The sequence below is a fragment of the Aotus nancymaae genome, unplaced genomic scaffold, assembly GCF_030222135.1.
Source record: "Aotus nancymaae isolate 86718 unplaced genomic scaffold, 86718_ANA_hifiasm-v0.15.2.pri h1tg000058l, whole genome shotgun sequence".
In the NCBI taxonomy this organism is placed as follows: Eukaryota; Metazoa; Chordata; class Mammalia; order Primates; family Aotidae; genus Aotus; species Aotus nancymaae.
In genome coordinates this window covers 36,816,045-36,843,100 of record NW_026988472.1, presented here as the reverse complement: position 1 = coordinate 36,843,100, position 27,056 = coordinate 36,816,045, and the positions used below count along the sequence as shown (strand labels likewise).

General features: G+C 41.7%; 1 protein-coding gene across 2 annotated transcripts in view; it reads left to right on the top strand.

Annotated features, from left to right (window-relative positions):
• PHEX (phosphate regulating endopeptidase X-linked) overlaps positions 1-27,056 on the top strand; it is a 217,787-nt gene that overhangs the window by 1,965 nt on the left and 188,766 nt on the right. For both annotated transcript variants that reach the window (XR_010338162.1, XM_012477402.2), the window contains exons 2-4: positions 367-1,739; positions 7,096-7,164; positions 16,162-16,323. Coding sequence is in view for 1 of the 2 variants with exons in the window: in XM_012477402.2 (XP_012332825.2) it covers positions 1,622-1,739; positions 7,096-7,164; positions 16,162-16,323 (349 nt within the window). In the remaining variant the exon portion in view is untranslated. The remainder of the gene's footprint in view (positions 1-366; positions 1,740-7,095; positions 7,165-16,161; positions 16,324-27,056) is intronic.

Here is a 27,056-nt window from a genome sequence, read left to right as displayed (position 1 = left end):
AGCCATGTGCACGATTTGCGTGGAGATAATTGCTCTACTGGTTTCTAGATATAGTTGAGTTATCTACACCCACTCCCACTGCCCTATGACCTGCAGCAAAGCAAAAGCAGGCAGGTAGTAATTGTGTTGTGAATTAATGATATCTGTATCTGTGGATAATAAAATCTATATCGTTTCAGTGGTAGCATTGGAATATCAGTTGCCCTTCCCCATGAAGAAAGCACATTTTTATCATTTAAATCATTATCATGATCAAAAAAATCAAAGACCCAGTCATTCATCAGTCTTTCCAGTGAAATTAATTGCCTTTGTTTTTTGTTTGTTTATTTTTGAGATAGGATCTCTCTCTTTCTCTCTGTCGCCCAGGCTGGAGTGCGGTGGCACGATCTCGACTCACTGCAACCTCACCTCCCAGGCTTCAGCGATTCTCCCACCTCTGCCTCCTGAGTAGCTGGGACTACAGGTGCTCGGCAACACGCCCAGCTAATTTTTGTATTTTTAGTACGAACGGGGTTTCGCCTTGTTGACCAGGCTGGTCTCGAACTCCTGGCCTCAAGCAATCTGCCTGCCACAGCCTCCCAAAGTGCTGGAATTACCGGTGTGGGCCACTGCACCCGGCCTGAAACCAATTGCCTTTGAATTCATTCTGGGGAATCTGCTGAAGTGGACACTTCATGTAAACACAAAAACATCCTAATGAATGGCTGCCTCAGTGGGAGTGGCAGACAAAACACATGGGTGCACTTTTCATCAAAACCATGCAAGGAAAAAAATCTCTCATCATATCTTTTGTAGTTGCTAATAAACTTAATTCACGCACTTGTATGTGTGTGTGTGTACAATTCTCAGTACCACAAAGAGGAAGTGCTTTTTCTCCTTCCTTTAACAAAAAGTTCCAGTTCAAACCATCAGCCTCTGTAGGTTGTCTTAATTGCTACTTTGCACTGCACTGGACTATGACTGATTTTTGGCACATGCTATCATACACAAAGTTCCTAAAATAAAATGCTCCAGGATATCCTAGGAACTCTTAGAAGGCTTTAAAAAGGGACTCACACACTGAAAGAATATCTTTGATGAAGACAATTCAGGCAAGCAGAATGATTCTTGCAACAGAATTACATGATTAATTGGGATCTTGAAGTGGGTCCGGTGAATCCTGGCCACCTAACTTATCATGATTTGGGGGAGTTTCACGAGAATCCAGTTTTGATAAAACAATTGTTTTGTTCCTCCCCAAGTGACTATACATTTAAATAGCTAAAACATCTGTTCAGCAACATACTAAAACATGTATACTCGGAACGCTTGAGAGAAGAGCCTGCCAAACAATCGGTTGAGAGGGACTTTGCTGAGGGAGAGCACCAAGATAAAGCAACACTGTTTGTTTTGTCTAGTCAGGGGGAAAGCCAAGGCAACCAATATTTTGGATTTTATAATTTTCACTTGTGAAGAATTATTTGAGTAAGGGTGGCGAGGGGAGATTTCCCGACGGGAGTTTTTTAAGCTGTCCATTAGTAGAAGAGCAAGAGAGCCTTGGATATCATCGCCTCGGTCTTGAGACCAGCCACCAAACCACGAAAAGTGACTTTCTTCTCTTGTGTTCTCTACGGCCCTTCTGATGGAAGCAGAAACAGGGAGCAGCGTGGAGACTGGAAAGAAGGCCAACAGAGGCATTCGAATTGCCCTGGCCGTGTTTGTCGGTGGCACCCTAGTTCTGGGCACGATCCTCTTTCTAGGTAAGTGGAGTGCAGGAGGCCGGGGGAACTGGGTGTGTGCTAAGACGTTTCCTTGTGCTTTATTGTGGCAAAACTTGTCATAACACAGGTACATGGCTGTTTGCCTGTGTTCGTAGGTGGCGCATCTTTAGTTTCTATCAAATATGCAAATGAAAAAGAAGCCTTTTTTAAGGAGCCTAAATAAATAAATACACCCAAGTACCAAATGTATAGTCCAGAAGGCAAAGTGGGTGTAAGTGGCTTCGAGTGGCTGGCTGGTTCTGTTGCATTAGGCAGAAAAATTTTTATGTGGTACATTTAGCAAAATTAGTGTTTATGAATTCATAGTCACGTAGTTTCATTTATATTTGGAGGAAAGACTTTACATATATTTTGATGAAAACCATGCTGGAGTTTCTTTCCATTTGACTTTTATTAATGTTTGCCTGAACGAATCATGAAATGTAATTCACAAAACACAAATCATTCCTTTAAAGTGCACTTTTAATGATATTCTTCAACTCCTTTCTTATCCAGTGACTCTGATGAGATGCAGTTTGATTTATAAATGAATATGAAGGAAAACAGAGGTTTCCCCCCAAGATTTGAAAGATATTGTGATTCAATTATTTTAATGACTCTTGGTGAGAATGATGTACCCAGAGAGTATATAGGATGATAGAAGTGTATTCCTATGAAAAAGAATCAAATATCTTGGAAAGGAGTGAGGGATTTTCTAAAACTCCAGGCTTTCTGAACCCTTGACTATTACCATTTTAATTTTTCTCGTGCAACCCAAAATACTTCATTAGCCTGAATGTTATGTAGGAACGAGGAGATTCGAGGTGCAGTTTGAAATGTAGCAAACCTGGAAACATTCCTCGGCATATACAGGATTGCAGGAGGACATGTTTATTTTGGCAGGGGTAAACCAGTAATTAAATTTTAAAAGAGTTAGGGTTGTTTGGTTGAAAACTCTGCTAAAATGAGCAAACCATCTTTCCATGTTTTCTGTGGCTGAAGATTTAGGAAATTAGATGGGTTTATTGCTTTCTGGTAAACCTAAATCTCCTACTCCTGCAACTGAATCTGTGGCTCTTGAAAACTCTTGAGATTTCTCAGCACTTAGGGTTTAGACAAGTGTCCTCTGCTGAAATTCAAAATGAGAGGAAAAATTCTATGGGCAAGCCAAAAGACTACGTGCTATGTGGAATGTGACTGCAAGGTTAGGTTTTGCAAACCCTCCCAAACTTAAAAATCCAAATAATTATTGTTTATGTAAAAATATGTACTCTTTCTAACGGTATTACCACTACACGAAACTTTTACAAAACTCCACTTTTATGATTATATCCCAAGGCCATGGCATATTCATTGAAAGATTCTCCATGGCAGCAAATCTTTGTTCTATCAGAGAAAATTATTCTTAGGAAACAGTGCCAGTGTTTTTAGAGCAAAGTAAAATTCATCAAGCCAGACACTGCTATTATGGATAAGGAGGACTGCATAAAATATGAAAGAGAACTTCCCAGCATGCCCTGTAACCTGGCTCTCACCTTGACTCTCTAAGAGGAGCTCAAATGATGTTAGAGAATAAGGGCAAACGAAGGCTGTGACCTCGACATCTTTGCTTCTCAAAATGGGGTCTGTGGACCAGCAGCATCACTATCATTGCAGAGCTTGAGCAACACCCCAGACCTGCTGATTCACAGTCTGCATTTTCACAAGACCCCCAAGGGATTGTTTGCAATTACAGGTTTGAGAAGCATTGCTTCAGGTGACCACATCTATTTGGATGTATACATTCAGGGACACTTCCTTTTTGTCAATTATTTCTGCACTATTTTAGAATCCCCCCTTTCCCCCCATCCCCATCCCTCCCCTCGGCTCTGCCACCCACCTCCACTCTGTACCCAGTCAAAGTGCTTCTCTGAAAGACTCCAGGGGCCTACTCGGCAATGCTCTTCGTGACAATATTCTAGTTAGGGTCGTCTTCTCTTCAAGGGCTTCCTGGTTGACTTTGTGGTATGTTTCTCTGCCTGTCCACGTTCACTTACATGCCTACAATTTCCAGCATCCCTTCTTACTAACTCTTCTTTTTATCTGAGGCTCCGGGATAATCTGTCTTCGAAACCTTATTGCTTCTACAGTAAGAGTGATTGCCAGTGGCCTTTCGGTGGCTTCAGAGAAGCTACAGAGCACTAGAATGGAAAACATATTTGCCTGCAACCAGTTTATTTATTTTCAAGTGTCCTTTCTTCTTCTCCTTCCCTTCTCCTTCCTCCCCGCAATCCGTTTCTCAGATGCAGTGGCCGGCAAACTTTCTGTTAAGGGCCAGATAGTAAATATTTTCGACTCTGTGGGCCATACGGCCTCTGTTGCAACGACTCAGTTCTGTTGTTATTGCACGAAAGCAGCCATAGACAATATGTACACAAATGGGCATGGCTGTGTGCCAAGCAAATCTGATTTCTAGACACTGAAATTGGAATTTTATATACTTTTCATGTGTCATGAAATATTATTTTTCTTTTTCCCAACCATGAAAAAAATGTAAAAGCCGTTCATAGCTCAATGGGCCGTACAGAAACAGGCAGTGGATTTGGCCTATGGGCCGTAGTTTGCTGAACCCTGCTTTCTGGCCATTCTTATGCTCTTGATCTGTGGATGACTCCCCTATAACCTGAGAGCATTTCCTCTGGTTATGGAGAAATCTACAATGAGAAACCAAACTGCGATTTACATGTATCTTTTAAAGCTCCTAACCATTCAAAAGTAACATCTTAATTTTTATATCAAAAATATTTTCTTGGCCGGGCGCGTTGGCTCATGCCTGTAATCCCAGCACTTTGGAAGGCTGAGGTGGGTGGATCACCTGAGGTTCGGGGGTTCAAGACCAGCCTGACCAACATGGAAAAACCCCGTCTCTACTACAAGTACAAAATTAGCTGCGCACGGTGGCGCATGCCTGTAATCCCAGCTATTTGGGAGGCTGAGGCAGGAGAATTGCCTGAACCCAGGAGGCGGAGGTTGCGGTGAGCCGAGATCGCGCCATTGCACTCCAGCCTGGGTAACAAGAGCGAAACTCCGTCTCAAAAAAAAAAGAAAAAAAAAGAAAAAAGAAAAAATTTCTTTATTGTCTCTATTTCACTCACTTACACCTTCACATTATCTGGCCTTGTTGATTCTCATTTATTTGCTTGATTTTAAAATAACCCCATCCATGGAGATAATGCTCTTCCTTGAAGGGCTGGGTCTGTCAGTGTCCCAATTAATTTTATATATATATATATTTGTTTTGTTTTGTTTTTTTGAGATGGAGTCTCACTCTGTCACCCAGGCTGGAGTGCAGTGGTGCGATCTTGGCTTACTACAACCTCCACCTCCTGGGTTCAAGCAATTCTCCTGCCTCAGCCTCCTGAGTAGCTGAGATTATGGGCATGCACCACCATGCCCAGCTAATTTTTGTATTTTTAAGTAGAGATGGGGTTTCACCATGTTGGCCAGGCTGGTCTCAAACTCCTGACCTCAGGTCATCTTCCTGCCTTGGCCTCCCAAAGTGGTGAGAATACAGGCCTGAGCCACCACACCCAGACAAATTAATTATATTTAAAACATTCATTCTATTCATTGTTAGATAAAGATACTTGATTTTATTTCTTCCTTTGAGGTTTTGGGTCAAGAATTATTTCTCATGAAAGGAATAAGTCTTTAAATAATGATTTTATTAGCTCTTTTGTTTTTTAAAATAAGGCTAGGATCAAGAAGGTATTGTCCAGAATTATAAAAATATTATTGTTTACAATAAAGCTTATTTTTGCATTATAAAAAACAACACATGCTCACTAAAGAACATTAGGTCAACATACGAAAACTGACTGATGGGGAAAATTCCCCCCGTGGTTCTACCACCCAGGCCTATTGGAATACTGCACACTAATCTTTATGCTGCTCATATATATTTTTTTACCTACCTTTTTTTTTTGCTTTATATAAAAATCAAAACACACCTTTTTGCTAAGGTGTGTTTTCTTAAAAATAGGCCTGAGATGTTCCGTAGGCAGATTTTTTGAATCTGTAACGTAACACATGCAAAGAGGCTGGAGGATGGCAGCAGAGAGAAGAACAAAGAAAAAGCAGACTCCATTTAGAGCGTGGGTTAATAAATACTAAAAACTCACCACACTGGCTCGTCATCTACAGGTCTTCCATCTCTAGCAGAAATATAGGTACTGCCAAGCTTTCTGATCCTGCCACAAAGAGCCTTGGTCCCCATTCGCCTCCCACCATCCCTCTCACCATGGCCACATCTCCAGATGATTCGTTGTTTCTGCTCACAGAGCACAGCAAGAATGAATTCCCCGGAATTTCCTCAGCTACCACAAATATTTCTGAAATCTTAAATTCACATCTGCTAATGCCCAGGTGCTACCTGGAGTTGACAAATTGGGAACCCTTCTGTACTTCAGCAGAAATCTATTTAGATAATGTTGCCAGCCAGATGGGGACAATAAACCATTGGTGAAAAGCTATTTCAATTTTAGACTTTTTTAGGGGGTGGGGGAAGGAAGAAGTAGCTGGAAGCTTGATTCACAAAGTTGCAAATGTCTGGTAGCTAAGCTGGGCCTGGTGGGTGGAGAGTTTGTGGGGTTGAGAGCAGGCGGACAATAACGGTTGCTATTAACAGGTGATTGAGATATGTTCAGTATGTTCCTTACCCCTACCCCTTTTTTGGTCCATATCTGTATGGATGGTTTAGATAAGATCCAGAACTCTAAAAGCCACACATGCTAGCTTTCTATTTCCACTCTGACTGGCTCCAAATGACATAGTTTAAAAGTTTCAGTTTTCCCATCTTGAATATGGGCATGGAGTTATAACCAGTAGAGCGAAAGTATGAGGCTTAAACCACAGATAATTGGAGGTTGAAGTGACTTTAGAGATTATCTGGACCAGTGGTGCTCGTGTTTGAGCATATCCGAATCACCTGGGGGGCTTGTTAAACCGCAGATGGCTGGGCCCCAATCCCAGGGTTTCTGAGTCAAGATCTGAGTGGCTTTCTAACAAGCTCCCAGGTGCAGCAGCAGCAGCTGCTGCTGCTCTAGAGACCACGCTCTTAGGAGCACTGATCTCGTTATACTTACTTATCATACAGAGGAGAGAAACTGAGTTTCAAAGCAACCCACAGTCTTACCAAAGTTATTTAGCTAGCAACTAGAGTTTGGTTCCGTGACATTGAACCAACTGCGTTTTTGAATACTGCATCAACACTGAGAAGGATGAACTGATATCAAATGTCTTGCGTATGTTTCCAAGGGTGGTTTACTCGATGGTGGTCTGCTACGAGTCAGCCATTTATTTTGGTCTGTTTTTTCAGTGAGTCAAGGATTCTTAAGTCTCCAAGCTAAACAGGAGTACTGCCTGAAGCCAGAATGCATCGAAGCTGGTAAGTCACAGTTTTCCATCCTGTGTCAAGTTATAATTATGGTACCTTGGGGAGTGGAAGAGAAAACAGGTGGTATTTTTAGTATTCTGTTTGCTTGAGGTTTACCAAGCACCAAATGCAATTTTGAAGAAATTTTAAGTTTACTTTCAAGTTTTGGTGTGAAATAGTGGAGCTTAGGTTTCCTGTTTTCTTTTTCCTTGCAAAAAACAGCTGTGGTATTCTAAGCGTTGTTACAACGAAATCAGAAAGGGGCTTCGAAGGCTGAATGGCTTCTCTTAAGACCCACAGGCAGAGAACACTGGTCTTCCTATGGCTGCTAGCTATAGATTCCTCTTTACCTTAAGCCGTTGTATAATTTCTGGTCTGTGGGTCAGATTTGCCTGCCTCTAAGCAAGGCTCCTTTGTAAATCAATCCATGCTTCCATTGTCAGTGGGAATTCTTTTTTTTTTCTTTTTTTAAATTGAGATGGAGTTGCCCAGGCTGGCACCATCTCAGCTCACTGCAACCTCCGCCTCCCAGGTTTAAGTGATTCTCGTGCCTCAGCCTCCCGAGTAGCTGGGCTTACAGGTGCCTGCCATCACACCCCGCTAAGTTTTGTGTTTTTAGTGGAGACGGAGTTTCACGATGTTGGCCAGGCTGGTCTTGAACTCCCGACCTTGTGATCCGCCCGCCTCAGCCTGCCAAAGTGCTGGCATTACAAGTGTGAGCCACCGCGCCAGCAGGGAATCCCTTTTTTTTCTGTTTCACATTGCAAGTCAAACTTCTCTTGAAGTGACCAGTCTGTGTTATCAGTGGGTACCCCAAGGTGAAGATGAGGGCTTAAAGTTGCCTCAGTTTTGCCACACTGTCTTACCCCATCGAACTTGTGGCTGGAGTTTCCCCAAGAGCAGCGACAGGAACTTCCCAGGAGGGAGTACCCCAAACCATCCCAAGATGGGGCCAGTTAGGATTCTAAAGAAAGAAGCATTAGGAGGGACAGTGGAGGGTGGGGAGGGATAACATGGGGAGAAATGCCAGATATAGTGTGCACCTAAAGTAAAACAAACAACAAGAACAAAAAAGAAGCATTAAATAAATGCCAGGGTGGCCAGTCAGTCCAAAGCATTTATTATGGCAATTTACATCGAAAGTGCTGCAGTGTATCCTCAAGACAGTGAGAGAAAACGAGTGTTCTACTTAGGTATGTCTGCAGTCAGGGCATTAGGGTGTGGAGACTATTTGAGGGTTAAAGGAATTTGGATCGGAGCCGGCACTAGTTTCTTTGAAAGTTTTGTGCATCAACCTAGATACCTTTATCAGTGCCTGGAAATGTTCAAGGGTCCAGTTTGGGCCTAAGCCTGCTGGGAAAAACTTGCAACTGGAATTATCTGGGTGTAGTGGCTCATGCTTATAATCTCAGCTACTCAGGAGGCTGAGGCATGAGAATTGCTTGAGTCCGGGAGGCGGACGTTGCGGTGAGCAGAGATCGCGCCATTGCACTCCAGCCTGGGTGACAGAGGGAACCCCTCTCAAAAAATAAACGAAAACAAACTTGCAGCTTACTGGGTCACAGAATGGTCAAAGTACTCTGTAATTTTTGGTTAGGACACCGAAAGTGGGGCTACCTAGGGGTCCCACACACAGCTATTAGATTTCCCTCCTACATCAGTGTTAGGGCCTAGATTTGAGGGAGTCAGATTTTAGCCCTCACCTTCACTCTTTAGGTGGGCAGGGACACTTTTTTCCTTTTTCCAAAAGGAAAGTCATCAAACAAGTTGAGCATGTGGCCCTTTGACCTTTCTTTTGGCCTTAAGAGAAGAGGTTAATGAACAAATTCACCAAATATTTATTGAACACCAGATACGGAGTTAAGTTTTGGAAATAGAGCAGTGAACCAGATATGGGAAGAAAGACAGTAAGGCAATTTATGCAACAAGAAAATTATCAAACTGGGCGTGGTGACACGAGCCTTTAGTTCCAGCCACTTGGGAGGCTGAGGCTTGAGCCCTGAGTTGGAGGCCAGCCTGGGCAAATTAGTGAGACCCCCATCTCTAAAAGAAAAAGAAAACTATCAGTCAGTGGAACATGTTATAGAGAAAATTGAAATATTAAAATAGAATAATGTGATAGCAAGTGACAGGATGGCTAGATTGAAAAGCCGGAGGACATGACCTTGAAGGTGACCTTTGAATGATGAGAAGGGAACTGCTGTGTGAAGACTGAGGCAGGGGCTTTCCGGGTGGGGGAAACAGGTGGGGCAAAGAGCACACAGAAGCTTGAACTTGGTGGACTTGAGGAACAAGAGGAGCTTGCTAGGTGAGGTGCAAGTGATGGGGAGTCAATGGGGGTCCCAAGTGCCAGTGAGTTTGGGCTTTCCTTAAGTGCGCTAAAAAGCCTCTGGAGGCTTTTATGAAAGGGAGTACATCTTATGAGCATTTTAAAAGCTGTCTTGGTGGAGAGCTCCGTTAGAGGGAGTTTTTCTCAATGGAGAAGAGACCATAGCGAGCAAGAATAGAAGAAGGTGGCCCACCCAGGTAGACGGTTTATTTCCATACACCAGGTAACAGGCGATGCTGTCTTGAATTCAAGAGATGTAGAGGGAGAATGGGGGAAGGTTTAGGAGTTAGAAGGTCTAATGAGGGATTCAATGTGGGCTTTGAGCAAAAGCAGACAATTGGGGGTGATGCTTACATTTTTGGTGATGGTTGGGTGGTGATGTTTATTGAGATGGGAAAGTGAAAGAGCTTGTAAACTCTGAGACCTTATACAAGGGTAGTGAGTTAGGTAATTACATTAGTAGAATTCTTTTTTGTTTCATTCTTCTTCTTCTTCTTTTTTTTTTTGAGATGGAGTTTTGCTCTTGCTGCCCAGGCTGGAGTGCAATGGCGCGATCTCAGCTCATCGCAACTTCCGCTTCCTGGGTTCAAGTGATTCTCCTGCCTCAGCCTCCTGAGTAGTTGGGATTACAGGCACCTGCCACCATACCGGGCTAATTTTTGTATTTTTAGTAGAGATGGGGTTTTGCCATGTTGGTCAAGCTGTTCTCAAACTCCTGACCTTGTGATCCAAGGATTGAGTTGTTGACCTGGGGTTTTCTCCAGTGGTGCGAGGAAGTCATGGAGTAGGGTGGATCCATCAGGGCAGGTTTTAGAGTTGATGTCGCCTGGTGCTTTGGCTGTGGTAGGGTTCTTGCAGATGTGTGAAATGGGAATTTTTGAGCTCATAAATTTTCAACTTGAGTTTAGAACACTTTTTGGTATGGAGGGCCACTTTGTGAGTTTTAGTGTGGGATTATGAATCATAATGCAAGACTAAAACTTAGACTGATATTCAAAGAGGTTGCCTCCTGCCAGCGAGTGTGTTTTCCCTCGCTGTCCTGTTTTTAATTTTCACGTTGGCTAATGGCTTTCTAATGTTGGAAAAAAAAAATATTGATTTTGCTGTTTCTGTAGTGAAAGACTCACCAAAGATACAGTTCTCTTGAGTGTAATGTGAGCCTCTGTGCCCAGGGGTCTGCGGAACAGTTGCTGAGTACATGTGTCAGGAGAATTGTGGCCAAGTCAGGGCCTTGAACGAGAGGCTGTGTGTGCGTGGGCATGCATGCTGAAAATTCAGAAGAGGAGAGTGTTTGATCGCCTTCTGGACCATTTCTGAGCAGGTGCCAACCATTTCTGAGATGCCTCCTCTCCATAACTCTTATCTCCTCTGTGTCCTCTTATTGTAATCCCTCTTTCAAAATAAGGGCTGTACAAAGAATGCAAAGAAACAAGGAAAGGGCTTGCATGCTTATATCACGGACAAGGGCAGACAGGCTAACTGGGTTTGAAGCATGATCTAGCTATTTACAAGCCACATGATCTGGGCGAAATAAATAGCCTCTCTAAGCCTCAGTCTCACCATGTGTAAAATGGGAATAACAGTTTTTACTTATACTTAGTGTGAGAATAAAAGAAAATAATAATGGGCTGCGCATGGTGGCTCATGCCTGCAATCCCAGCATTTTGGGAGGCCGAGGTGGGCCGGATCACTTGAGGCCAGGAGTTTAAGGTCCATCTGGCCAACATTGTGAAACCCTGTCTCTACTAAAATTACAAAAATTAGCTGGGAGTGGTGGCACATGCCTGTAATCCCAGCTACTTGGGAGGTGGAGGTTGCAGTAAGCTGAGATTGCAGGTTGAACATGCGCTTGAGCCCTGAGGTGGAGGTTGCAGTTCAGCCTGGGCAACAGAGTGAGACTCCATCTCAAAAAAAAAAATAAATAAAATAAAGAGAAAGAAGAAAATAATAATGGTAGTGGCAGTATTCTAAGTTCACAATGCTGATTCTTTTTTTGTTTTTGAGACGAAGTTTCGCTCTTATTGCCCAGGCTGTAGTGCAGTGGCGCCATCTCCACTCACCGCAATCTCTGCCTCCCAGCTTCAAGCAATTCTCCTGCCTCAGCCTCCCGAGTAGCTGGGATTACAGGCATGCGCCACCACGCCCAGCTAATTTTGTATTTTTAGTAGAGACGGGATTTTTCCATGTTGGTCAGGCTGGTCTCAAACTCCCAACCTCAGGTGATCCACCTGCCTTGGCCTCCCAAAGTGCTGGGATTACAGGTGTGAGCCACCGCGCCCAGCCCACAATGCTGATTCTTAGCCCCAAACCCAGAAAACATTGTAACTCTCAGTTGGCAAGATGGGGCCTCATCTCAATTTCTTTGAGGGTGAAATTGGATCTTAACTCATGGGAGGCTGCCTCAGACTTGGTTTATCCTACTTAAGAATATGCATATGTTTCCCTATAGAACTATTAATGCACTTGCTTCAGGCCTGCCCCTCTAGCTGTTGCTGAAATATTACGTGATCTGTGGTTATATGCAATGTATTTCTTTTCTAAAATCTGAAAAATCTATGAGGTCTGAAACATATCTAGCCTCAAGAGTTTCAGATGGAATTATAGTTCACAGATTTAGCTAAATACATACATACATACCTACATACAGGATGCTCAGTGAAATTTGAATTGCAGATATGCAATGACTACTTTTGGTGTGTGTCCCATGCAATATTTGCTACATACTTATTCTAAAAGGTGGTTGTTTATCAGTAATTCAAACTTCACTGGGCATCCTCCATTTATATGGTAATATGCCCAACCACTGTTCTAAGCACTTTACATATATTTACTCATTTAATTTGCATAATGATTCTATGGGGTGCTATTATTATCCCCATTTTCAGGTGAGGAAACTAAGACACAGAGGTTAAATAACCTGCCTAAGGTGACTTAGCTATTGCAAGGGTGTTTCTCTCATTCAAACAGAAGTGGTCTGACTCTAGAGTTTGTGATGATGCCATATTGCTTAAAAAGGACTTGGCATAGTCCCCGGCAAAAAGGAAATCCTCAGTATTGGTGATTTTATTATTATTTATTCTTTGAGACAGAGTTTCGCTCTTGTTACCCAGGCTGGAGTGCAATGGTGTGATCTCGGCTCACTGCAACCTTCACCTCCCAGGTTCAAGTGGTTCTCCTGCCTTAGCCTCCTGAGTAGCTGGGATTACAGGCATGTGCCACCATGCCTGGCTTTTGTATTTTTAGTAGAGATGAGGTTTGTCCATGTTGATCAGGCTGGTCTCGAATCCCTGACCTCAAGTGATCCACCTGCCTTGGCCTCCCTAAGTGTTGGGATTATAGGCGTGAGCCACCTCGCCCAGTCCGTGTTATTGTTAATTATTTTTATTACTACTTTCTGCCTTCATCCTTGATTAAATCTAAAACAGAGGCTGGTATTTGGGGAGGATGCCTCCACTTGTACCACATAAACACCAGCTGAAGACTGTGTGACAACTAACCTTATATACGATGACTTGAAAGAGTATGTAGCCTGAGCTTTCACAGATTTTCTTCATCTTCATTTTTTTTTATTTAAACAAGACTCTGGGTTTTCTCCATGGAGCTGAGTAGGAGGAAAGGAGTTTCCGTGTCTTGACAACTATGGTCCCTTGCAATTTGAAGTCACAGTTCCCCTGCAGAAAGTGTAGCCCTGTGCCCCGCTGTGAATTGTGAATGATGAATTAGGAGGCTGAAGCTAGAGTTTTCTCACTCAGCAAGCTTCTTTCCAAATTCAGTGTGAGTGATGTATTCCCCAACTTTTGTATCAGAGCCAAGGTCAGAGCTGACCTTGCAGTTTTTCTAGTTACCTGCAAGAATACTGGTGAGATGGAGAGGATACATTCGAGGGTTGGGGGCAGGGAAAGTTTGAGAAGGAGGCTGGAAAACAGTGCACTTATGTGAGTAAAAATGCGTGTGAGGGCTCCCCTGTGTGACTGTAAATGTTGTGTGGGACTGAGACGTGTGATCCATGTCTCTGAGGTGTCACATAGCAGATTCATTCTGTGGCTGCATGCAGTAACTATAAATACCAACCAAAAGAAAGATTTCGTTATGTCCTAGCACATTAAATATTAATGATAAAATAGTAGCAGTAAGTAAAAACATAATTAGAGGCAACTGGTGCTAGTTCTGAATCACAAAAATGTTAAGCAAATTTGAAATTTATCAAACTTATAAGCCCTCTTTTTTTTTTTTTTTTGTAGAGACTGGGTTTTGCCATGTTACCCAGGCTGGTCTCGAACTCCTGGGCTCAAGCAATCTGCCCACCTCAGACTCCCAATGCTGGGATTACAGGCGTGAGCGGCAGTATTTGGCCTCTAAACCGAGTTTTTGCTAGTATTTTTTTTTTCTTTTGTGTTGTGAGGTGGGGGGAGGTTTGAAAATGGTGGGGATTTTGAGGGCCTATAGAAATTAGAATGTTTTTATATTCACTTAATTGGAGACAAAAAGCTGTTTGAAATTTTTGTAGAAAATATAGGCTAGGCCGGGCGCGGTGGCTCACGCCTGTAATCCCCGCACTTTGGGAGGCCTAGGCGGGCGGATCACGAGGTCAAGAGATCGAGACCATCCTGGCCAACATAGTGAAACCCCATCTCTACTAAAAAAATACAAAAATTAACTGGGTGTGGTGGCACGCACCTGTAGTCCCAGCTACTTGGGAGGCTGAGGCAGGAGAATTGCTTGAACTCGAGAGGCGGAGGTTGCAGTGAGCCCAGATTGTGCCACTGCACTCCAGCCTGGTGCCTGGCGACAAAGCAAGACTCTATCTCAAAAAAAAAAAGGTATAGGCTAGAGAAATATCTAGTTTTATTTTTAAACCTGGAGGAGCCGCACATGTAACCAAACTGTAAGATAGGTATCTAAATTTACACAGATGATACTTTTTTGGGGCAGTTCATTCATATTTAGCTGAAATCTCATTGGGTTTTCATTACTTCAAACAAAAATATGTACTGGCATTATTTAAAGTATGAAAATTGCTCAGAATGTCATCTTTCTGATGTCATTAAAATATTGGCTGCTTTTTTAAAAAATCAGTTGGTGCATATCTTTGTGCTAGAGTAGCCGGCAATTGTATGGCTGTTGGAAGAGCGTTGTTCAGTACTGGGAATTTTGGAAACTTCTCATTTTATAATGAAGGGTTTTCTTTTAAAGCTCACGATTACATATTTATGCACACGTCTCCTACCTATGGGCTGTCTTCTGTATGTAATTGTGTATGGGCTTATGAAAGGAAAAAATGGTAGATCAGTTGATTGTGTCTTTCTGTTAACTAATACACCTACTCAGTTCTGTCCCTAGACCTGGGTCCCTTGTTTAGAATACCCTACTTTGGCCCTCCTCTGGCCGTGTATCTCCTCCAGTCAGGGGGTCTGTGGAGCCAAGTAGGCAGCTCTCTCCTTCTACACCTCAGAATTCCCTGTCTGGTGGCCCCAAGCTTCCTTCCAGGGTCTGTGTGGGCCTCTTCCAGGGCTTTATTTCTCTGAGAGCTACACTGAATATCAAGGAGCTCAAGAATTTGAAAGTGTATTATAAATATAACTTTTAAATATTTAGGTAGATGACATATGGACCTCTGTTTCCATTAGCCTTCACTGTGAGGTAAGCCACCCAGACCATAGCAGCCTGGAACAGAAATGATTTAATATTTCTCGTGATTTGATGGGTTTGGTGGATAGTTTCTCTGCTGATTTTTGCCTAGGCTCATTTGTGCAGCTGCATTCAGCTAGAGGGGTGCCTGGACTGGAAGGTGAATGATGGCCTCGGTCAATGTCTGGCAAATGTTCTGGTTTGGTTCTTCTCTATGTGGCCTTTTGTCCTCCAGGAGGCTGCTTCAAAGAGCAGCTTCAGGGTTTCATTTAAAGGGAGTTAATATCGAAGTTGCAAGGCCTCTTAAGGCTTAGCTTTGAAACTCACAGAAAGTTCTGCCAATTCTGTTGGTCAAAGCAAGTGACAAGGTCAGTCCAAATTCAAGGCAGGGGCAATAGACTCTACCATTTGATGAGAAGAGCAGCAAGTCACTTTGCAGAAGGACAAGCAGGATGGAAGAAAGAGTCACAGTTATCTTTGCAAGCGATTGACCACACACTTAATTTGTATTCTTGTCCTACACCCCACAGATGTAAGGGATGATCCTGCAAAAACTAGTAACAATAATACCACCAAACTTTTATCCATTCATTTTTTTTTGAGAGACAGTTCACTTTGTCACCCCAGGCTGGACTGCATTGGTACGATCTTGGCTCACTGCAAAGAAGGCTTAAAGTGATTCTCCTGCCTCAGCCTCCGAGTAGCTGGGATTACAGGTGTGCACCGCCGTATCTGGCTAATTTCTATATTTTTAGTAGAGATGGGATTTCCCCATGTTGGCCAGGCTGGTCTTGAACTCCTGATCTCAGGTGATCCACCTGCCTCGGCCTCCCAAAGTGCTGGGATTACAGGCGTGAGCCACTGCGCCTGGCCTATCCGTTCATTTTGAATGTAGTCATTTCATATAGTGAGGTAGATTCAAAGAGTTATTTAAGGGAAAATGTAAATGCCAAGGCTTGGAAACTGGTTGATATGAAATCATTGTTTAATTTGGAAAAGAACAGTACCCAACGTTCAGTGCTTATTAATCCTGTGATTTTCTTTCTAAATAGCTGCTGCCATCTTAAGTAAAGTAAATCTGTCTGTGGATCCTTGTGATAATTTCTTCCGGTTCGCTTGTGATGGCTGGATAAGCAATAATCCAATTCCCGAAGATATGCCAAGCTATGGGGTTTATCCTTGGCTGAGACATAATGTTGACCTCAAGTTGAAGGGTAAGTTTCTACTGGGGTTTGCTGATACACTTTACAGAGTGCAATATTTGACAGGCAAAACATAGTCTGGGATTTGAAGCATGACTTCTCACTTTTTATGCTTAATTCATTTCCAAGAATTTTGAAAATGAAAGGTTGAAAGGAAACTTTGCAGAATTCTGGTCTCCCAGATCTCAACATAAGACTAATGTAGGTTGTTATGTTCATGTTTGCTAATTGTAAATTCTACTACCAAAGGATAAAGAGCGTTTGGCTGAGATTGGAGGCAAAGGAATAGTTAATAAACAGTTATATCAATATACTCATTTGTCTGTTGTATTCAGAGCAAACTTCATTTCTTGCTTATTGTGTCCTGGATTTTCATGGCTTACAAAATGTACTTAACACCTCATCATCTTTTGACATCACTTTTGAGAACTCTGGATGACCTTGTGGTTGTCATATTGTTCCTATTAACTTCTAAGTTGGCTCTAGGGAGATTCACTTTTCTCCCATGGCCGCTCTAGTAATGACAAGCTCACACACACAGACTCACACATGCATGCACACACACATATGTGCGCAAATGCATCCCCCTGCCCCCTGCCAAAGTTGGAAATGTCTATTACTGGAGGATATTCTGTTTGCATTGGATCTAATTTTTACGCTAGGCTATTGGTGAAGACCACTTCAGGAGGGAAGTAGGAAGATTTCAAAGCCAGGTAAGGTAATTGTTTTGAGAAGGCAAAAATAGTATTTTTTTTGGGCTATTTTTGACAACTGTAAGTTAGTTACACCATGTAACTTGCATTCAGTAGCACCTACAAAAAATTCCTGAGAAGTTATACAAATCGTAATTTTTCCTTCCCATTTACATTTTCCCAAGATTTTAAGTACATGAAACTTCAATATGTATAATTTTACAAGTGAAACTCTCGGCAAAATAAATAGATACCTGTTGTCAATTGTAAGGAAAAATGTGCTTAAATTTCACAACTAGATATAAATCACATGGACTTAAATTTTATATTAGGAGACCTAAATTTAGTCTTGGTAAATTATAAATGAGAATTTGCAGGAATGTGAAGGTTTTCTCCTAACCCAACAGGCAAGATTCTCATACTATAAAATCATTAATAAGACCTTGAAGAGTGAGTTTACTCATACTTATTTCCCTGTAGGACATTAATTCATGTTGGTCTTTCATTTACCATTTTTGTCCATTTCCTATTTCCCTTCTCTGGCATTCCTTACTCAATAGATAGATGTGTACACACACATGTGCACGCACACACATGCATAGTCATGCATGCAGAAACATTACTGAAGGATAAGAAAACTACAAGATTTCCAGACATATGCTCCTTTTACCTTAGTTATAACCCAAAGATTTTTATCTTCAGGACATGTAGTGGTTAACGATAACTTAAATAACTTTCCAGGGATGTCTGGAACTTTAAGCGTGAACATTAAAATCAGTATCAATGTGCTTTGTTTGAGGAGGATACTGTCTACAGGCTCCTTCAAAATTAATAGAAATGTGAGTAAATTGTTTAGCACAGGGTTTTTGTATTTGCTAACTTCCTTTTAAAAATTGAAAATTTTACTTCCCAGCTCCATTGAAGAAATAATAAAAGAGCAAAAATTAGAAGAAAAGTTGCTCATAAATCCACCCCAGGAAATAACTGCTAATAAAGCAATTGTGGATATTTCTTTCCAAGTTTTGTTGCATGTGTGGGCCCATGTGCATAACTTCATATGCACACCTATATTTTTAAAAAATTAGCTGATATTATACATGCTACTCTGTAACTTGTTTTCAGAAACTATGCATTCCTCCTAAACATAGATTATGTGAGTAGTAAATAACTTTTTTTCTTTCTTTCTTTCTTTTTTGTTTTTTTGAGATGGAATTTCGCTCTTGTCACCCAGGTTGGAGTGCAATGGGACCATCTCGGCTCACTGCAACCTCCACCTCCTGGGTTCAAGCAATTCTCCTGCCTCAGCCTCCTGAGTACCTGGGATTATAGGCACTTGCCACCATGCCTGGCTAATTTTTGTATTTTTAGTAAAGATGGGGTTTCACCATGTTGATCAGGCTAGTCTCAAACTCCTGACCTCAAGTGATCTGCCCACCTCAGTCTCCCAAAGTGCTAGGATTACAGGTGTGAGCCACCATGCCTGGCCAAGTTTTCTTAATATAAATAACACTGTAATAAACATCCTTGTGTACACATCTTTGTGTCTTTGTCTAAATGTATCCTTAGGGATATATTCCCAGAAATGGAATTATTGGGTTGAAAAAGTACTCTAAATTTCATTTTTAGTGCATATAGCCAAATTGCCTCTTAGAAAGTTTATTTTAGCGGGCACGGTGGCTCATGCCTGTAATCCTAGCACTTTGGGAGGCTGAGGCAGGTGGATCACCTGAGGTCAGGAGTTCAAGACCAGTCATGGCTAATATAGTGAAACCCTGCCTCTACGAAAAATACAAAAATTAACCGGGCATGGTGGTGCCTGTAATTCCCAGCTACTCAACAGGCCGAGGCAGGAGAATCACTTGAACTGGGAGACAGAGATTGCAGTGAGCCGAGATCGAGCCATTGCATTCCAGTCTGGGCAACAAGAGTGAAACTCTGTCTCAAAAAAAAAAAAAGTTTGTTTCTAGGTCTTTATATATTTTTTGATGTTTTAAAGGATAACTTTTTCCATCAACTGCTTTCTGTGGTATAAAGCAGCAGAGGTCAGTAAACCATGGCCAGTAGGTGAAATCCAGTCCACTGCCTGGAAGTTTTACTGGAACACAGCCACATCCTTTGACTTATGCATTATTAGTGACTGCTTTTGCACTCCAGTGGCATAGTCAAATAGTTGCCATGGAAACTGGATGGCCCCAAAAGGCTAAAATATTTACTCTTTGACCTTTATAGGCAGTTTGCTAATCCCTGATGCCTAGTATAATATAGTAAAGCTTTGAATGTGTATTGGATTCGATTAGAACTGTCCTATTAGTTATTCTTTGGATTTCCTAGATAGTTAATAATAAAGTTAAGAAATAGCAGAACAGGCTGAGCGTGGCGGCTCACACCTGTAACCCCAGCACTTTGGGAGGACGAGGCAGGTGGATCACCTTGAAGTTAGGAGTTCGAGACCGGCTTGACCAACATGGTAAAGCCCTGTCTCTACTAAAAATAAAAAAAAATTAGGGGTGGTGGTTCATGCCTGTAATCCCAGCTACTCAGGAGGCTGAGACAGGAGAATTCCTTGAACCTAGGAGGTGGAGGTTTCAGTGAGCCAGGAACGTGCCACTGCACTTCAGTCTGGGCAAAAGAGTGAGACTTCATCTTAAAAAAAAAAAAAAAAAAGAAAGAAATACTAGAACAGTGTTGAATAACAGCAGTGATAATGGGTGTAATTTTCTTATTCCTTGCTTGGGTGGTAATGCCTCTAGTATTTCCCTTGAAAACATACAGTTGGTTTTTTTTTTTCTTTTGGATAGCCATACTTTGTTGTGTTCTGTTGTTCCTAGTTTGCAAAAAGGTACTGCCCAAGAAAAAACGCCTCTTTGCCATTTATCAAGAGACTCAGATGGAGTATCTCTTTTAACTTACCTTGATTTACCCATGCTGAACTAAACTTATAATTTTGAAATAAATCCTACCTATGAATGGTTTGTTTTTTTAAGACTTTACCAGAATTGAAGAAGCTAGCATTTTGTTTCATGCATTTGTGTCTATATTTATGATTCATGTTGGTCCATGATTTTTTGTGTGTGCTAAGTTTGTCAAATTCTATTACGGAGATTGTGCTGGTCTTGTCAAACAAAGTGGGAGGCTTCCTATGTATTTCTGTGCTCTGGGCAAGACACAATTCAATAAATCTTAAGTTACTCTATGATAAGTACTTTAAAGGCCAAATTCACAAACTGATTTTGGGGTTCTTGCTTCAAGTGTCAAGGAGAGCAAATGGTGAAAGAGAGTCTCTTAAAATTAGCATCTTGTAACAAAAGTAGGTAAAGTGTAAAATAGCTGGATGTGGTGGCTCTCACTTGTAATCCCAGCACTTTGGGAGACTGAAGCAGGAAAATAGCAGTTCAGGTCAGGAGTTCGAGACTAGCCTGGCCAACATGGCGAAACCCTGTCTACTCAAAATACAAAAGTTAGCCAGGCGTGGTGGTAGGCACCTGTAATCCCAGCTACTCAGGAGGCTGAGGCAGGAGAATTTCTTGAATCCAGGAGGCGGAAGTTGCATTGAGCCAAGATTGTGCCAATGCACTCCAACCTGAGTGACAAAGTAAAACTCTTTCTGGAAAAACAAACAAACAAACAAACAAAAAAAACATAAAATATCTATTAGATTTAAAAATCTTTTTATTTTGAGATAATTCAAACTTAGAGAACTTGAACAAATAGCACAAGGAACTTCTATGTACCCTTTACCCAGATTTCCTGATTATTATCATTTACTACATTTGTTCTGTTATATATATATTTTCATTGTCTATCTTTAAATGTATACATATTATGTCATCCTCTATATATACATTTATATACTTTTATACATATGGGTAGATGGTGCATGATAAATTAATATATCTATAAATGTATAGATAAGTATCAGTATAGATACAGATATATAGATTTTTTTCTGAACTCTGCAAGTATGTTACAGATGATTAGATATTCTTAAAGTATATAGAGCTTTTCAAATATCAAATGTGCTGAAAATCTTTCTTTTCCTGAAACACTGAATCTTTATATTCTAGCTTTATCTTCCTATATATTCTATATATATTTATGTGTCTATCAGTTTATCTACCTAGTCATCCAACCATCTATTCATTTATCATTCCATCCAGGTAATACAGGCTCATTGTAGACCAACCAGAAATAAACAACAAAAGAAGCACACTTCACATCCCACCACCCAGCAATAACAACTTTTTAAATGCAAATATAGATATAAAATTATATATCTCTTCTAAGGGATCACATAATACATTCTATTTAATTAATTCTTTTACTTACTTATTTATGACAGAGTCTTGCTCTGTTGCCGAGGCTGGAGTGCAGCAGCACCATCTCAGCTCACTGCAACCTCTGCCTTTTGGGTTCAAGCGGTTCTCATGCCTCAACCTCCCAAGTAGCTGGGATTACAGGTGTGTGCCACCATGCCCAGGTAATTTTTATAGTTTTAATAGAGACAGGGTTTTGCTATGTTGGCAAGGCTAGTCTCAAACTGCTGGCCTCAGGTGATCCTCCCTCCTTTGCCTCCCCAAGTGCTGGGATTACAGGTGTGCGCCACCGTGCCCAGCTGGATATACTATAATTAACTTAATCAATGCCTGTGTTACCATTTAGGTTCTTTCTTGTGTTTTCCTCATTATAAGCCACTCGGGGCACGAGTTTAGAAACTTCAAGAGCTGGATTTGAATCCTGATTCCCTTTCATTTACCTTCTATATCACTTTGGGCCAATTACTGATCTCACCTAGTTCAGTTTTCTTACCTTTAAAATGGAGATGAGAACACGTGTCAGAGTACACAAAGGCATACAGAGCGGTGTAATAGACTTTGGACTCAAAAGTGGGAGGGTGGGAGAAAGGTGAGGGATGAAAAAAACTACACTACTTGGTGACAGGTGCACTAAAATCTGAGACTTCACCACTATCCAATTAATCTACATAACCAAAAACTACTTGTACCCCAAAAGCTATGGAAATAAAATATATATCTATATATTTTGAAAAAAGGGAAAAAGAATACCACCCAAATCATAGGGGTTTTGTGAGGATGAAAGGAGATGATTTATATAAATTACCCAGTCCCTTTCCTGGCACATAGCAGACCTTCCCTAAATATTTGTCCTTTGTTCCTCTGCTTTGTTTCAAAGATAGTTCTAAGGTTCATGAAGTAATGTCTATCAAATGCTTTAAGTTTTATTCTGGTCTTATCCTTTGTGTAAATATCATGTGCTTTCAAAAATATTGAATACTGTCAAGATATTTTTCCTCGCTCTTGATAAAAAGAGAGAACATCCCAAAATAAAACCCAATACTACCAATGAAAAGAATACCATTTTTTTTAAGGCTGATAGAAAACACACAGATACGGCTGTCCAATTTGTGAAATAAAATGGACTTGACAGACCTGGCTGATGAAAAATTGCCCTCTATTGAAGTGAGCAACCTGGCTTTGTGAATTTTTTTCTTTAAATGGCATATAAGACTCAGATTCCTGCTTAGAAAATAAAATTATTTCTTATTCTCTCCAAGAAGTGAGATTTTTAAAAAAGTCAAATATCATCATATGTTTGTTAAGATCCACATTCTATAAAACCCCCCAAATTTGTCTTCATGTGACCATGAAGAAGACAGAGCACGCATTGCTTGTAAATGAGCAGATGGAAACTTAGCAAATGAACACTTATGAAACATGAGGCAATGAATGAGATAGAACAGTTATGTCACATAGAAGACAGATGACTCAAGGTACCGCCAGATCATCTCTATTAGGGAATAGCTATCTTTGCCAATATTTTGTGAAGAAATGCGATATATTATTTTCAAACACAGCTTCAGCAGAACAATAACTTGAAGGAGGGACTCTGCATTAATGAACAGATAGAGATGATTGTGATTCATAGACCATTTATTTGTAAATACCTTCTGGCTGAGATTCAAATAGTTCTCATAATTAGATACCCCTCCCCGCTCCCAAATACTTTTTTTTTTCTATAAGTGATCCTAGCCAAATCATCTTTTGCAGACAATGGAAACTTGAACACTTCAGATCCTATAAAGTCATTTAGTAATTAGGAAGTTCAGATTATTGAAGACAGTGAATTATCTTTTTCTTCATGTTGTATACATAGTATAATGATATACCAAACTGAGCTTTGACTTCATAAAGTTATTTTTTATTTTTTAATTATTTTATTATTATTTTTTGAGACAGAGTGCAGTGGTTCCATCTCAGCTTACTGCAACTTCCACCTCCCGGGTTCAAGTGATTCTCCTGCCTCAGCCTCCCTAGTAGCTGGGATTACAGGCGCCTGCCATCAAGCCTGGCTAATTTTTGTATTTTTCTTAGAGACAGGGTTTCACCATGTTGGTCAGGCTGGTTTTGAATGCCTGACCTGAGGTGATCTGCTTGCCTCGGCCTCCCAAAGTGCTGGGATTACAGGTGTGAGCCACTGTGCCTGGCCACTTCATAAAGTTATTTGAAACAAATAACATGAGATGTGTAAACATGGGGATGCAGTGGGGAAGTGCCGAGGACCAACCATCCATTGTAGTGGGCTTTTTATTACTAGTGAAATCTCAGCCTCTGTAATTTTGAGTGAGTCTCCTATGTAAACTGGGTAGACCCCCTCAGAGAAGGTTCCCGTTTTTCTCGGACCATGCTGGCTCTTTTTCATGTGACCACACAGGAAGCAACCAATTGCCAAGTTATAAATACATCACTATAGTCCTATATGCGCAAAGGGGTGCTGCATGAAGATTTGGGCATGTATCGAAGACTTTTGGAATGTGAGATGGAATAATTGTACTTGAAAAGTTTGTTGTCTTTCATGGTTTTCCTGCTGTCATACACCATTTGAGTATTTGTGGGTGTCCGTGGTGCATGGAGTGTCGGGAGAAGCTAAGAAGTTGTCAGATTAGGGCCAGGCGCGGTGGGTGACGCCTGTAGTCCCGGCACTCTGGGAAGCCGAGGCAGGTGGATCACTTGAGGTCAGGAGTTCGAGACCAGCCTTGCCCGGCTAATTTTTTGTATTTTTAGTAGAGATGGGATTTCACCATGTTGGCCAGGCTGGTCTGAAACTACTGACCTCAGGTGATCCACACGCCTTGGCCTCCCAAAGTGCTGGAATTACAAGCATGAGCCACCACATCTGACCAGGTTTTTTTTTTCTTTTAGAGCTGGAGTCTTGCTCTGTCACCCAGGCTGGAAAGCATTGGCATGATTTTGGCTCACCGCAACCTCTGCCTCCCGAGTTGAAGCAGTTCTCCTGCCTCAGCCTCCCTGGAAGCTGGGATTATAGGCGCATGCCATATGCCTGGCTAATTTTTGTATTTTTAGTAGTGATAGTGTTTCGCCCTGTTGACCAGGCTGATCTCAAACGCCCGACCTCAGGTGATCCCCTTGCCTTGGCCTCCCAGAGTGCTGGGATTATAGGTGTGAGCCCCGCGCCTGGCCAGGTTTTCTTCTTATGTGTGCTTTTCTACCCTCAGTACATGTCCTTGTCTTACTTTTTGACTCTCGTCTGCTGTAAGCCTTCTATTTTAAGATCTGATCTCTTCCCTTATTGCTTTAACATAGCTCCTCTGTCATTAGTGGTTTTCAGTAAGTTGAGTATGCTTGATAAGAACCATCTCTGTTCATTACGTTCATTCTATGTTGTATGATATTCCATCGGGAGGAAATGCAGTGCTTCAAATAGATTGAAATGCACAGCATTTTGATCATACTGATTCGTGAAAATAGCCTTATTTACTGAGCATTTACTTTCATTCCTGTTACTAGTAGCTTTTGGTCATAAGTAACAGACACCCCAACTCAAACTAGCTTAAGCAATAAAATATGCTGACTGAGGAAACCAAAATGTCTAGTAATTATGTAGACTTCAGGTAAGGGTTGATCCAGCAGCTGAACCATGTCATTAAGGATCACATTTTTTTCTCTCTCTACTCTGACATCCACCATGTCATATTTCCTTTGAAGTCTGTTTATTCATGAGATTGTTGCTAATAACCAGAATTTATAGTTCCTCATTCATATCTAGCAATAGGCATTGTGTTAGACATAGGAGATACAGAAGTACAAAGATTAATAAGGTCCCCTAGGCTGGGTGCAGTGGCTTATGCCTGTAATGCCAGCACTTTGGGAGGCCGAGGCGGGTAGATCACCTGAGGTTAGGAGCTCAAGACCAGCCTCAACAATATGGTGAAACCCCGTCTCTACTAAAAGTACAAAAATTAGCTGGGAGTGATGGCAGAAGCCTGTAATCCCAGCTACTTGGAGGTTGCAGTGAGCTGAGATCGCGCCATTGCACTCCAGTCTCAGTGACAGAGTGAGACTCTGTCTCAACAATAATAATAATATCCCTTAGACTATCCTCATGGAAATTACAATCTGCACATCATGAAGTGTTCCCGGAGGTACTGTAATCAATATTCTAGAGCTGTACTGCTCAGCATGGTAGCCACTAGTCACCATGGCTTTTGAGTACTTGAAAATATGGCTAGGTGGAATTGAGGTGTGATGTAAAATATACACCAAATTTCAAAGACTTCATTTTTAAAAATGAAAGCACTCTCATTAATAAATTGATGGCTTCATTTATAATCAGTAATTGCTTATAGAAATAATATTATCAGTTATATTAAGGCAAATGAGATATACTATTAAACATAATCTCACCTGTTTCTTTTTACTTATTTAAATTTAGCTACAAGAAAATTAAAAATTACCTATGTGGTTTGGGCAATATTTCTACCAGGCAGCATTGCTCTAGAGCCCTGAACAGGCTGTTAGCAAGGTGAACTATCTGGGAATAACTCAAATGAATTTCAGTGCTAGAGAAAGATCAGAGAACACCTTTATTAAAAATAGTCCCCTGGCTGGGTGCGGTGGCTCACAGCTGTAATCCTAGCATTTTGAGAGGCCAAGGTGGGCAGATGACTTGGAGACCAGCCTGGCCAACAGAAAAAAAACCACACAAAAAAACCCTGACAAACTAGCTAGATCTGATGGCACGTGTCTGTAGTCCCAGCTACTCAAGAGCTGAGGTGGGAGAATCACTTGAGTCAGGGAGGCGAAGGTTGCAGTGAGCTGACTCCATCTTAAAAAAAAAAAAAAAAAAAAAAAAAAAGGTGGGCGCAGTGGCTCATGCTTGTAATCCCAGCACTTTGGGAGGCCGAGGCGTGTGGATCACGAGGTCAGGAGTTCAAGACCAGCCTGGCCAACATGGTGAAACCCCGTCTCTACTAAAAACTACAAAAATTAGCTGGGCGTGGTGGCAGGTGCCTGTAATCCCAGCTACGAAGGAGGCTGAGGCAGGAGAATCACTTAAACCTGGGCAGCAGAGGCTGCAGTGAGCAGAGATTGGCCCACTGCACTCCAGCCTGGGTGACAGAGTGAGACTCTATCTTGAAAAGAAAAAAAAAATAGTCCCCTACCCGATCTCCAGTCCCTTTGTATTTGTGTCTTTTGTGGTCCTTAAAACCAACGGAAGTGATCTCATTCGTGTACATGCTTGCTGTTGTTCTCACTTACGCCCAGTCCTGCTCCTGTAGATGTTAAACTCCATGAGAACCAGCCCCATGTCCATTTTGGGTGTCACTGTGACTGCAGCACCAAGCGTAGTGCTTGCCATAGGAGGTGCTCAGTAAATACTTGCTAAAGAAAAAAGAAAAGAATGTGCCCCCTGTGGTTGGCTGAGTGCAGTGGTGGGGGCAGCTGACTGGCTAGGAAGGAGCAGCTTTTTCTTCTCCCTTTTACTCCATCTCCTCCTGTGCCCGGGGTCCTGCCCACAGACCCAGAACAGTCTTGAGATGCAAGGGGGGCTTGCCCCGGAAAGGAGGGGAAGCAAAATCATCAGTCATTCTCCATTTGTGTTCTGAGCCTCAGGAAGGCAGGACAGGGACGTGGGCAATGAGACAGGCCTGAGCCCTTCTATGACTCCCTGTTGGTGGGATCTGATGCAAGTTACAAACAAGAAAAATAACTTACAGGATGTGGTTCAAGTTTGGGT